This window comes from Ictalurus punctatus, chromosome 2 (assembly GCF_001660625.3).
Source record: "Ictalurus punctatus breed USDA103 chromosome 2, Coco_2.0, whole genome shotgun sequence".
NCBI classification, from domain to species: Eukaryota; Metazoa; Chordata; class Actinopteri; order Siluriformes; family Ictaluridae; genus Ictalurus; species Ictalurus punctatus.
In genome coordinates this window covers 12,549,511-12,563,057 of record NC_030417.2, presented here as the reverse complement: position 1 = coordinate 12,563,057, position 13,547 = coordinate 12,549,511, and the positions used below count along the sequence as shown (strand labels likewise).

At 39.2% G+C, this 13,547-nt stretch overlaps 1 protein-coding gene across 2 annotated transcripts; it reads right to left on the bottom strand.

Annotated features, from left to right (window-relative positions):
- Nucleotides 1-917: 917 nt before the first annotated feature.
- scpep1 (serine carboxypeptidase 1) lies at nucleotides 918-13,382 on the bottom strand. 2 transcript variants are annotated; one of them, XM_047151903.2, is made up of 14 exons: nucleotides 13,208-13,351; nucleotides 12,545-12,621; nucleotides 11,244-11,368; nucleotides 11,017-11,106; nucleotides 10,138-10,293; nucleotides 9,863-9,937; nucleotides 9,288-9,360; nucleotides 7,719-7,756; nucleotides 6,053-6,181; nucleotides 5,115-5,199; nucleotides 4,751-4,864; nucleotides 4,249-4,386; nucleotides 2,227-2,390; nucleotides 918-1,178 (listed from the first exon to the last, which is right to left on the bottom strand). In XM_047151903.2, exons 2-14 carry the CDS (start codon nucleotides 12,612-12,614, stop codon nucleotides 1,116-1,118), a joined length of 1,320 nt encoding a protein of 439 aa, XP_047007859.1. In that variant the 5' UTR covers nucleotides 12,615-12,621; nucleotides 13,208-13,351; the 3' UTR covers nucleotides 918-1,115. The 2 variants fall into 2 exon arrangements, with proteins under 2 accessions (XP_047007859.1, XP_017306575.1); XM_017451086.3 differs by lacking the exon at nucleotides 12,545-12,621 and having other exon boundaries at nucleotides 13,208-13,382.
- Nucleotides 13,383-13,547: the final 165 nt, after the last annotated feature.

Below are 13,547 nucleotides of genomic sequence, written 5' to 3'. Positions count from 1 at the left end.
AATGACCACTTGATTATATAGAGAAGTATTTGGACAGTGATAAAATTTTTGGAATTTTGCCTCTGTACACCACCACGATGGATTTGAAATGAAGCAATCGAGATGCCATTGAAGTGCAGACTTTCAGCTTTAATTCAAGGGGTTTAACAAAAAATATTGCATGAACCGTTTAGGAATCCCCCCCCACACACACACACACACACACAGGCTCAAAAGTAACTGGACAAGCCGGCATGATTATAAATATAAGGATTATGTTGCAGTCAATGACCGGAAATCTGGAACCCACTGACATCACCAAATGCTCCCAAAGTTTCCTCCCTTGAGATGCTTTGCCAGTCCTTTACTGCAGCAGCCTTCAGTTACTCCTCATTTGTGAGTCTTTCTTCACTTCAATCACATCTTTCTTCAATTCAAATCCACTGTGATGCTGTACAGAGGCAGAATTCCAAAAATCGTGTCACTGTCCAAATTCTTATAGATCTGTCTGTACATCCATCTTGTATCTGTACTCATTGTCCACTGGCCAATCACGATCAGGTCTACCTGCAATGTTGCTTGTTTCGTCACCCTTCAACCTAATACACTGCAGACTAACAGTGAACTGATTATTTTAACGCCAGAACATTTTTACAGACGTGACGGTAAAAAAAAAAATAAAAAAATTTTTTTGCCAATGAATATATAAATATGATGAAAATTCAGTCTATATAGCAAATGTTTAGTTTAGTGCACTGTGTGATGCATTTGCCTTTCAACATCATGAATCTTTTACTCACTCAGTGAATTAAAATGCAGTCACTAGGCTCCGTGCTCAGAGGTCTGGCAACGAATAATCCTGGCACGCTGGCTCTGCTGCGTCATAACTGATGATAGTCAACTGTGCAAGCTGAGAATTCATTAATAAGACTATTACGTAGAACAAAAAAACATTTATTTCAGATAGATTATCCAGTTAAAACAATTTTTTTTTAAAAGTCAGTTTGATCAAACACAAGAGGGTCATCAGAGACGGAATTTTGGTGTGAAGCCAGAAAAAAAAAAAAGAAAAAAAAAAGAAGCACTGATTTTGGTCAAGTGTGTTGATTGTCTAAAAATGCACAAGCAGCTATTTTTTATTCCTGTAGCGTCACCATCTTCAACATCCTCAGTGCCATCGGGCCCTGGTCAGACGGGATCTATGGAGGGACGGAAAAAAAAAAAAGAGAGAAGAGTTTATCATCATAGAAATGGTTTAACCCACAGCAAAACGATGGTTTCGAATAAATAGTTTAGTTTCAAAATGCTTGAATTATAACGGCAGCAAAATTAGACAGGTCTTCTTGCATCTTTCAGGTAAGAAATACACTCCAGCCCTAGTGGGGCAACACGTTTCTCTGGTAGCAAATAAATGTATCGGTCTATAGTTCAAATAAAATTGCAGAAAAACATATTTAAAGGAATTTAAAGGAAGTTGAAGTAGACAGACTTCCTCTTTAAGTCATAAGTACATGACTGAATGTATGTATTATACAGTGGGGGAAATAAGTATTGAACGGGTCAATTTTTTTTTTTTTTTTCAGTAAATATATTTCCAGTGAGGTTATTCACATGAAATTTTCTCCAGACATCAGTATTAACTCAAGAAATCTGGAAGTATAAAAAATTCACAACATTAACATCCATAAATAAAGTTATGTGTAATAAAGTGGAATGACACGGGAAAAAAGTATTGAACACGCTAAGAAGAAGCAGTTCTCCAAGGCAAGGTAAGGCAAGGAACCAGCTGGAATCCCTAAGTAATTATACCCCCTATCTGTGCAAATTAATATCAGCTGGGTTAGTAAATTGATGGTCTATAAAAAGATTTTTGTTACCAAGATGTCACACAAGAAACATCTCATGATGGGTAAAAGAAAAGAACTCTCCCAAGACCTTCAGAACCTTATTGTTGTAAAACATATTGATGGAAACGGATACAGACGTATTTCAAAACTTCTGAATCCTCCAGTAAGCACCATTGGGGCCATTATCCACAAGTGGAAGAAAGATTACTTCGTCATCAACTGGCCACACACAATACTTATTTCCCCCACTGTATATGATGGAAACCCTTCCTTCTTTAGCTTCGCTGACACTTTGCCTACTGACGAAAGACTTTGGGTTCAAACGTCCCGTGGTCTTGTTCTACTGCTTCTGGTTCTTGTTTTTTTTGAGCTAATGTTTTGGATTAAACTCCTTCATTACCATGTGTCCAGCTTTGAGGATCCAGTAGAAAGCAAAGTTCTTGTAGGTTTTATAAAAAGCTCCGGTTTGTCCTGTCGATTGGGGGTCTTCCAGCGCTGTCCACTTCATCTGGTTAAACTTTTCAAGTCCATCCCATTTCAGCTTTTTAACCCAAAGCTCCTGACCTGCAAAACACACACACACACACACACACACACAGAAGGTTACTCTAGAATGCTGTTACACAATGATCTTCAAGCCTGTTAATTAAAGTTAATTAAATAACTTTAATGTAAAAGGTGCAAGTATTTGGAATGTATAACCATCCATCCATGTTCTATACTGCTTATCCTTTTCAGGGTCACGGGGAACCTGGAGCCTATCCCAGGGAGCATATCCCAGGGAGCATTGGGCACAACCCTGGACAGGGTGCCAATCCATCTCAGGGTACAACCACATACACAATCAGTCTACCATGCATGTCTTTGGGACTGGGGGAGGAAACCGGAGTACCCGGAGCCCGCAGCACGGGGAGAACATCCAAACTCTGCACACACAGGGCCACGGTGGGAATCGAACCCCCGACCCTGGAGGCGTGAGGCGAACGGGCTAACCACTAAGCCACCATGCACCCGATTGTTCATTTTGTCCTTATGTTTGGTTTTGGAAATTCAAGACTAAAAGAACTTACAGAAAATAAAAATCATGACAAATTCTACAACAGTACAGACAAGCGCATGCATGAGATTCAAGACGCTGCCGTCGCTACCCACAATTCCTTGCAGACTGACATTGACTGACATCTCCTTTCAGTGGATTTTGTGAATAATAATAATAATAATAATAATAATAATAATAATAATAATAATACCTTACATTTTTATAGCGGTTTTCTAGACACTCAAAGCGCTTTACATAGTAATGGTGGGAATCTCCTCAACCACCACTAGTGTGTAGCATTCACATGGATGATGCGACGGCAGCCACAGTGCACCAGAACACCCACCACGTACCAGCTATTAGTGGAGAGGAGAGAGTGATGTAAGCAGAGATGGAGATTATTAGGGGGCCATGATGGAGAAGGGTCAACATGGGAATTTCGTCAGGACACCTGGGTTATATCCCTACCCTTTACGATAAGTATCCTGGGATTTTTAATGACCACAGGGAGTCAGGACCTCGGTTTAATGTCTCATCCGAAAGACGATGCTGTTTTTACAGTATGGTGTCCCCGTCACTATACTGGGGCATTAGGACCCACGCAGACCACAGGGTGAGCACCAATAAGGTATCTACATGCAACAAATTTCCAAATAAAACAGGCACATCCCAGGGGTGGGAATCAGAATATTGTCTTGATCTGAACCGGGTGATCGGATTGCGGCGTTTACACGACTCACTACTAATCAGAATATTGGCAAATTCCGATTCATTCGGGAATTCTGACGCGCATGTAAACGTCGTCAGTGATTTAGGAATGTGTCAGTCTTACAAATGAGCGTCTGCTTCAGTGGCTTTAAAAAGTATTTTGTACAAAACAGACTACTTAAGTACCATTTTGTCTGCAATAATTGTCTGGTTTTCTTTATTTGTGAAACATATGAAAGTTTTTATTTTGAAGCTACTTAATTCTTATGTTTGTTTTTGTCTGTTACATTGTAAAATATAAAACATTTTTTTTAAACAAATAGTTAAGTAAGTTTGTGTGTGTAACATAATTGCCAAATTGTTTTCCTTTGATTTATAAGACAATCGAAGTACATTCTTGTCTATAATATAGCAATGGCGCAAAAAAAAAAAAAGACTAACTTTTGGAAGTGGCCCAAAACTTTGACAGTTACTTTGACACTCTCACAGTTACTGAGCATTAGATGAAAGAGCAAAACATCTGATCAGCAGTCTATCTGCGCATCACCGATCTGATCTAAATCACTGTAGCTTAAATTGTCTAAAAAATGTCTTGCTATTACAGATGGAATGCCATGTTTTGCATTCTACAATATTAGTTTTTAATCTACATTCCACAAGAACGATAGGATTTACCCATGGTGTCCACGATTAAGTCCAGCTGGCCGTTGTAGACGGTCACGTTCACTCCTGCCGCCAAAAGCTCATCGACAATGTCGATCACGGGCTTCATAAAGTCTCCGGACATGCTGGAAAACACCTGTCCAGCCTGGCCTAGGCGCACACGCACACACAATAGAAACCCTCAGAGAATTTGAAACAGTTTTAATGGTTATAATGGGAATTGTATTGGTTTAATGGAAACTGTAATGGTCCCTGTGGGTCTCTACCGGTAATTTGTCGCCATCTTATGTCTAGTGCATACCATTAAAGGTTATATTGGTAATGGTTTTAATGGTTAGCTGATGGTTTGATTCATTTTCTAACAGCAGCTCGGACAGTACTTCCAGTTGGAATTCAAACCGCAAGTTTATATCACTACATTATGGTTTCTATGGTAACAGCTAACACGCGGACTAGTACGGTGAAATCTTCAATATGTGTGAGGACAATTATTTATTCTCCAACGGATATTTACCTCCCCATGTCACGTTTTTGGGAATGATGCCAAGCTTCTCCCTGATTGGTCCATTCATCAGCTCATCGAGTGACTGGCCATGCAGAGGTCGGACATGGCGCCGTTTTAAAGCGGCTGCGACACAGACAAGAAATTAATAAAGACATTTTCCCTTCATGTGCCTATATTTCATTGCATCATCATGGTAACTGAACAAAGCCATTTTACAAAAATTCACCACAACATTCTATTAAATTCACTACGTTTACAGCCAATTACTCCAGGACATGCCGTTGATTAGTTCCCTAAACAGCACGCTCTGTCATGTTTCAATCCTGACTTATACAATGGCCAGAGAAAAATATTTGACAGAAGTGTATCTTACAGAGATAGCCTTCGTTTTCGGTGCTGGATTTGAACTGGTCACTGCTCGGAGTGAGGATGTTGTAGAAATTCACTCCGTTGGTGTTCTGGAACAAAATTATGAAGACGGACCACGTTAATTAATCCGCTTCGAATCAAAACACAGCGCTGTAAATACAGTGACCTGTCAGTGTAAATGACTCTTCTCATCAAAAACTTAACCCGCATTTGATGAATGCTTTGAGCAGGTGTCTGTGTATGGTCCCCTCTGAAATTACTGGAACAGCAAGTCCCATTCATTTGGTTTTAAGATCAAATGATGAACATGAGAAGAGAGTTTAGAATTTCAGCTTTCATTTCCTGGTATTTATATATAGAGGTGTTAAACGACACAGAACATAGCACAGTTTGTATCAGACCACCCAAACTATTGGAACGTGTGACTGACAGCTGTTTCTTGTTACCCAGCTGTGTCCTGTTAGATTGATTGTTTAAACAATAAAAAGCACTGAACATCTACTCTTGGGTTTAGCTGTCAGTTTCACCTGTGAAGATTGCGTTTGTTGTTAAAAAGGATAAACCAACATGGAGATCAGAGCACAGTCTATGGGAGAAAATCAAGCCATGTTGAAGCTGAGAAAATAGGGAAAAATCAATCAGCGGCATCGCACAAACATTGCGCGTAGCCATTATAACAATTTAGAATGTCGTGAAAAAGAAAGAAATGATTTTTGATCTCAAACCAAAATGTCACTAGTGACACTAGCACAAACAAATGAATTGGCCTTCCCGTCCCAATAGTTTTGGAGGGGACTGTATACAGTAATGTGATTGTCCAGTAGTACTGAGGTTAACACACACACACACACACACACACACACACACAATACTGCCCGAGAAAGACAGTGCCGTACAATACAATAACAAACGAGTGTTTGTGTACGTCTTGACGTCTCGGACCTGTTCTACGACGTTCTCGGCGATGCCCCACAGCTCGGTGGCAGTGTCGTACTGTTCCTGCACAATAGCCTTCTGAACATCTTTAGCCGCTCGCGTCACCTCACCCAGCCCAAAATCATCCAGCAGGGACTGCACACACAAGTATCATAAGTCCATTTTTAACAATAGCACATATTTATATACTTTATCAATTTTATCGGTAAATTCACAAAATTACATACTGTTCGACAAACATTTTTGAACACGTGTTTTATGTAAAACAGTGTTTTATGTAAGGCACTGGTTCTCACCCCGGGGGGGGCGGGGGGGGGCACAGAGAGATCGGAAGTGGGGCGCAAATTGTTTTGAAGGAAATTAATTAAATAAATAAAAACACAGTCAGGGCATCATTTGGGTATTTTATTGCTTTTCAATAAAGGCGGAGCCTGCCTTTTATCTAGCTGTCAGAGCAGACCAGTGTTGCCAATTTAGCGACTTTTCAGACCCCTTTGGCCACATTTTTTTTTTTTTTTGCAAAAAAACACCTAGCGACAAATCTAGCGACTTTTTGGACAAACCATAGAGTCTTTCCAAATGTCGCCAGTACTGTCCTGCAAGCACGAGGTCTTGTTTTCCTGCTTCACTCACACCTCTCTCTGCGTCTGCTCTGTTCAGTGATTGTTAAATCTCCGGCTCTCAGCCAACGTCGTGGATAACGAGACGCGCCCCACGTCCCAATTTACATCATTCATATGCCAATGTTTTTAGAACGCAAGACGAATGTAATGCAACATGTTTTACATGTAAAATAGTCCACGTTATTACAGCCTAGTTCTCTTGTTCAAAGTAGTTATAGTGTTCAGAAACATTTTTGATCATTCATGTTCCATACCTGTCCGTTATATAGTTTTATAAAATTTATTGAAAAAAGTACAAAAACAGATTTTTTTGTTTCTATCTATCCATCAATCTATCAAAACAGATTATAGACTAGGTTATATATATAAATAGATTTGATATAGAATAGATAATCATTATACCTGGTCTCCTCTAATTGGGGGGGGACCACATGATAGGGGAGGGGGGAGTGCTTTAGTTACAAAAGGTTGAGAACCTCTGATGTAAGGAACACAACATGACTGGGCATGCTGTTACGGGAAAATATGATGTAAAGAAGTTACTCTTACCATCCCTGCATTGATTATTTTCCTATGAATGCATGTCCTTAAGATTTTAGGTCCTCTTAAACCACAGCAAGTGCTAATAATGTTTCCTTTTTCAAAAGAACAACACGCTGCACAGTGTATTTTTTCCCCCATGTCTATTTATTATATCTAATGCCATGGCTTGAAACAAGTTAGTTCCTGTTATCACTTACATTATAGTAGCTACAGACGCTCGGTTCTCTTACCGGCCTCTCTTATTTATCTCTTGAGAAATGTTACTCGTCATGTTGCCAAGAAACCGCAAAGCACTCAGTCCTGAGGACATTGCCTTATAAAGCACTGCCACTAAAGAAATGCTTCCTTGCAGAAGCAAACCTCACCATTCCTTAGATGTATTTATTTAATTTATTTATTTAAGTAGAGTGTTTAAGCTGAGGTCAATAAAAAAAATGCTAGGGTGTTCAAAAACCTTTGCCCAGCAGTGTATACTATAACTGTTGTGATGATGATGGGCTACTTACAGTGCTGTACAAATAGGGTCCCCATGTCAGAACAGAATCTGTAGTAAAAAGAAGAAGAAGAAGAAAAAAAAGATAATTAATAATATATGTGATGGGCAGTTTGTAATAGAATGCACTGAGATCACAAATAAATAAATAAATAGCTTGCTATTAGTGCAGTTAGTGGCCTCGTTATGTTTGAATTCCAAAGAACAACTCTGATGCAAAGCATTTTTTTTTTTAAAAGTGCGTGTTCTATTTATCAAAAGTGCTTTACCAACTTTATTTCGACAATATCAAATCGTAAGATACTAGGACATAATTATGAGAACCTGTATTCTTATCATGTAACTTTTATTGATTTCACTTCTGGGGTCGTCGAAGTTCATCTGTCTACACCGTCACCGCTAGAGATCGACCAACTGATCGGTTTTGCTGATTAATCGGCATCGATAACTGATTGCTGGACCTATCTGTTATTGGCAAAAATCCACACCGACAGTTTTTCCCGGTTGCGTCCGTAGCTGGAGAAGAGTCCGCTATCATTATACAGCATTATACAGTAAGAGAGCAGCCTGTAGAGGCGAAATAAAAACTATCACTGACTATTTGTTTTTTGGTTGTGTTATTTGAAGTGTTTTATTATTATTATTATTATTATTATTATTATTATTAATTGAGGATGTCTCTATTTTGATTTATTTGTTACTTTTTGGTTCAGATATCTTTTATTTACCTTAATATTTTATTAACAGTTAGTGTGTGTGTGTGTATATATATATATATATATATATATCTCACACACACACACACACACACACACACACACACACACACACACACACATCATTTAAAAACGTACAGTACATTTTCATGGTGCAGTCAGTACTGTTTATTTTAGTAATAAAGTTCAGGAATATTTTACTTTGAGTGTCATGTTTTCGTTCAGTATCGGCTATTGGTTGATAAATCAGTTATCGACTTAGTTATCGGCAAAAATCGGTCAACCTCTAATCACCGCCCTGTATTCTGACAATGTGCACCATTTTCCTCATATGAAAGAAGCAATCCTCCATACAGTTTTCCATTTTTTTCCCTTGTTGTTGTTTACACATGCAGTCCTCAGTAAATTAGTAAATCATGACTCAGTAAATCCCCAGCCAGGATAATGATTCCACCGTTCAATCAGTTCCTGTAATTCCTCATGACTCATCATTTCACATGCCTTGTGACAGCACTGAGCATTGAATTACACATCCTGCAACCTTTACAACGTTCGGACGTTGATCAGTATGTAAAGTCTCCTCCTGTCCCTCGGATGACTAATCAGATGTGCAAATAAACTACGTTCTCAATAACAGTGTGAATCTCAATCTCTGCAGCGAGAGACTCTTTAAAACAAACAAAAAACAACGAGAGTATGTGTACTTATTGATGGTAGGAGTCTTTCTTTAAAAGGTGTGACACTGTAAAACCTGTAAATATATATTTTGTTATATATATATATATATATATATATATATATATATATATATATATATATATATATATATATATATATATATATAATTTTTTTTTTTAAAAACAGACCTAGAGGTGAAATCCACGAGTCTCCTAGTGCCACGCCTGCAAAGTTACACTTGATGGAACCTTTCTGAATGGCCTATAGAGAGACACAGGGAAAGAAAAAAACCCCAAAAACGATGATGTACTAATGCCTCTGAGCACACATTAAACACACAAACCATTACGCACACTTAGCATGCTGTATATAGTTCTGGAGAAGTTTTAAGGAAGTAGATATGAACTCGTATGAACTCAAACACTTCGAAGCAAGAATAGAAATGAGGAGCCAGAGAGGGACTTCAGTTTTAAAAGTGATGACCATTTCAGTCAAAAGAAGCTTGGAGTAAAAGGTGTCAAGTAGTGGTGTATTAATGAGAATTACATTGTTAAACCTTACTCGAGTAAATGACTGTTGCTGGAGCACAACAGTATATAGAGTTTACACAGAACAGTGAGGGGGGAAAAAACATCTACTGAAGGCAGAAACGTGAGGAGAAACTGAGAGGAGAATGACAGGAAGGCTACTGAAAGAACCCGTCTTTACAACAGCGATGAGCAGAAAAGCATCCCATAATCAAATCACGAACGTGTTCCCGTACCTTGTTGAGCTCCAGTGAAACAGCAGCTGCCATCTTTCCTCCATAAGACTCGGAAAATATGTAGAAAGGGATACTCTGTACAAGAGAGGGGGAAAAATATCGTGGAGACAATATCGTGCTAATCCTTACTAAAATAATCCGTGCTAACCGCATAGGATTTCAGTCATGCTGTTTAGAATGAACGCGCTCCCTGTGTTCAGTAGTGTACACGTAGTGTGTGCTGTGTGTAACTGTGTTTTCATGTTGTACTGTTTACATCTCGTTTGTGTTTGTACCTGAAATTCGGGTTTTTTGGAGAAGAAGTGCTGCAGGAGGACCATCATGTCCGACGCTACCATCGCCACGTCTTTAGTGAGAGCACCGTAAGAGTCCGTGTAGCTGTAACCAGTTCCGACTGGATTATCCACGAATAAAACACTCGCTGCGTTCACCTACACACATACACAGCAACAATATAATAATATAATTGCATTATAATGTCTCTGACACTCAGGGTCACTTGATTACACTTACCTGCTTACGTAAATCACATATTCACCTTAAAATACCTCAAATAGTAGTCAATATTATATAATATCACCGTTATAAAACGGATTGGAACCATATCATTCAGCACAATTTCCCCCTCAAACTTTAGGCCACACCTCCTGACTCCTGATGTTTAGAGATATCAAAAATGAGGAACTGATCCATCTTCAAGATGGCTACTGATGCCGTTGTTGTTGGTTATTTTTTTTGTTTGTTTGTTTTGTTTTTAAGATTTTTTAACTTATGAAGAACTGCAAATTAAAGCTCTGAGTGTCTACTTCTATTTGAGCCATTAACCACTACAGTGGAGTGTGACTTCATAAATAAATTCAATGCTGAACACCAACTGGCAAAAACAGGAAATTCCATTTTTTTAACCTTGGGTCAAAAGAGTTAAACCTTTATGTCTAGACTTGATTTTTTTTTTTTTTTTTACACCGTGCAACACAGCAAATACAGTCGACCTCTAGCGTTTGTTAAACTGCAATGTTTCATGTAGTAATGTGGTATACGTATATACATGTGTGTGAGCATTTGTGTTGACTTACGAAGTCAGATTTCTGTGCTTTTTAGAGAAATAAAAATAGATTTTTTTGATAATGGATAATAAATATTTTCACACGCACCCAGGAGGTTTCTCTCGGCTTCAGGTTGGTGTCAAGAGGTCCGATCTCGGCAAAGTTTCCAAAACCACAGCTTGATCCGCCAGGACCCCCCTGATCAGAAACAACATTTCTTTATGATGATCAATTTATGATGAGCGAAATACTGAAAGACAAATCTGGTCCGTTCTTAGAGAACCATTCAATTGACTTTAGACCCATTGTGAAAAGGACTTATGAGAGAGCCGCACCTGAAGCCACATGACCAGCGGCAGATCCTGAAAGCTGGCTGACGAGCTGTTGGCGTAGTAAAGCCACCAGAACATATGAGCTCCATCACGGACGTCCACGTAATCCCATGCCTCTTTACCTTTGACTGGAAAAGAAGTGAGCAGGTTGGGGCAGGGGTGAAGTGCAGAATTTACATAACAGATACACACACACACCTGATGATTTCCTAATAACAGATTGAAATTATCTGCTTTGTGGCTAATGACTAACAGATGGTTATTTTCACTGTGCATTACAGTTACACTGTAACGTCTGGGACTTGTGTAATACGTTTTTGGAATTAGGAATGGTTTTAAGGGTTAAATGTGGCTTATAAGATAGGACCCTTTATTATCGATCGATAAATATGATGATTTCCCCCCCTTTTTGCCATTTTCTGATGTTTAAATATCGTTTGGTTTTTTTGGTTTTTTAACAATTGAGAATCAACAGAGTGAAATCAAAAGTGGGCGTGGTTATGAGGTAAGGGTGGGCCACTGCAAAGTCCAGCCTTCTTCCAAGAACCGACCACCAGTAGAGAAACGCGCCAATGCTCACCAACGTATTGCCACAGCCAAAAAATGCTGTAAAAAGGAAATCCACTATTCATTTGAAAAATAATCGCTCCAACATAGTAAGCGAGTTTTTCCACGACGTCTCGCCTGATCCAACTCGTTACAGGAAAACGTTTACACTGAATGACTTGCATATTAATGTTATTAATTCGTGATCTTCAGTGGTGTCAGGAATTTATTTGCCAATTAAATTCCAATTAAATTCCGAGGTTAAACTTTTCATCGACATGTTGGTCTAGATTCACTTTCCTACATTACCCGTTACAATGCCGTTCGACCGCCTGTTCGTGGCGGCGCCAGTGGGATTCATACTATGTTCAACTAAAACTTGGAAATTTCTCAGAACAATCAAAGAACAAGCCCGATCAACTGTAAACTCATGACGTCTGCACAATCCTGAGTTCAGGAAGTGATGGCAAATCTACACAACATGGTGAATGGTGGGTTCATTATTATTTTTAAACGGACAACACAACAACAAAACAGTACAATGATAAACTCGCTTATTAAACCAAATCTTCCACCGTCATCCTGTCAGTCAGCTCGCCTCGCTCTCCCAGTCAGTCAGCTCAAAAAACAACAATGCTGCATGCTCCGCCTGCGTCAGACTCATGCTGGGTGTGTGTGTGGGCAGCATTTATAGCTTTTATTGTTAGTTTACAAATCAAGGTTTTAATGATAATTAAATGTGACATGGTAATACTAACCGTTGAAGAGTTTTATCGTGAAACCGGTAACCGTTTCATCCTTAGTGGCGGCATGACTTGAACTCACCATACCTGCACTAGCAATACCACCCGCCCCTCCGTGACGTCAGCACGGCACACTGTCGATATCATTTCTAACGACAACACAGTACCAACCGACAAATTAGCACCAAAGACATAGTACCCCACAAATATTGCAATATAAAGATATTTAATGTGTTTCTGGGTGGACTTTCTCTTTAAGCGCGGATACTTACAGTGTCCTATTACAATGCTGTGGTGCTGTGATGTGGCTAATCACCAGATACCGCTACACATGTAGCATTAAAACTGCTTCTCTTTCACTTTTACTATTCACCAGAAAATCAGTGCACAGAAACACTTGGACGTGTAATTACAGAAATATATGAAAGTGCAGCCTATTGTTCCAAATAAGAAAGAAATCTTTGCGCTCAGACATGGTAAAGACCTTCAAAAACCCACAAGCTCCAAACGAATCAAAAAACAAAATGATCCGATTAGGGAAACGAAAACGGTTCATTTCAAACCAACAGAACTCACAGCTCCCGTTTAAACATCATAACGTCTCATTCAAGTACTTTTAACTCTGCTTTAGATAATGTGAGTTTCCTCTAACAAAAGTTACACTTGTGAATATCTTACCAGTGTTCGAACAGGCTGTAAACAACAATGTAGCGACAAAAGCGCCAATGCAGAACCGCGCCATCTTGACTATCGTCTTGGGTCGGTTCGGGTCGGTTCTGCTCGGTTCCCGGTACCGACTCTGAACACAGTCAACAATGCTACTGGAAACTACACGAAAACATCATATGACTCCTGGGTCAGCTGACATGATTTTTTTTTAAAAAAAGGAAACGGTTAGGGGCGGGGGTTTCCATGAGTCAGGCTCACATAATCCAGGAGTCGCTTAAATGATTCACACAGTCAGTGCAGATTCAGCGCTTTCTACTAATAAACCCCAGCTGCAAAATGGTCTATCTCA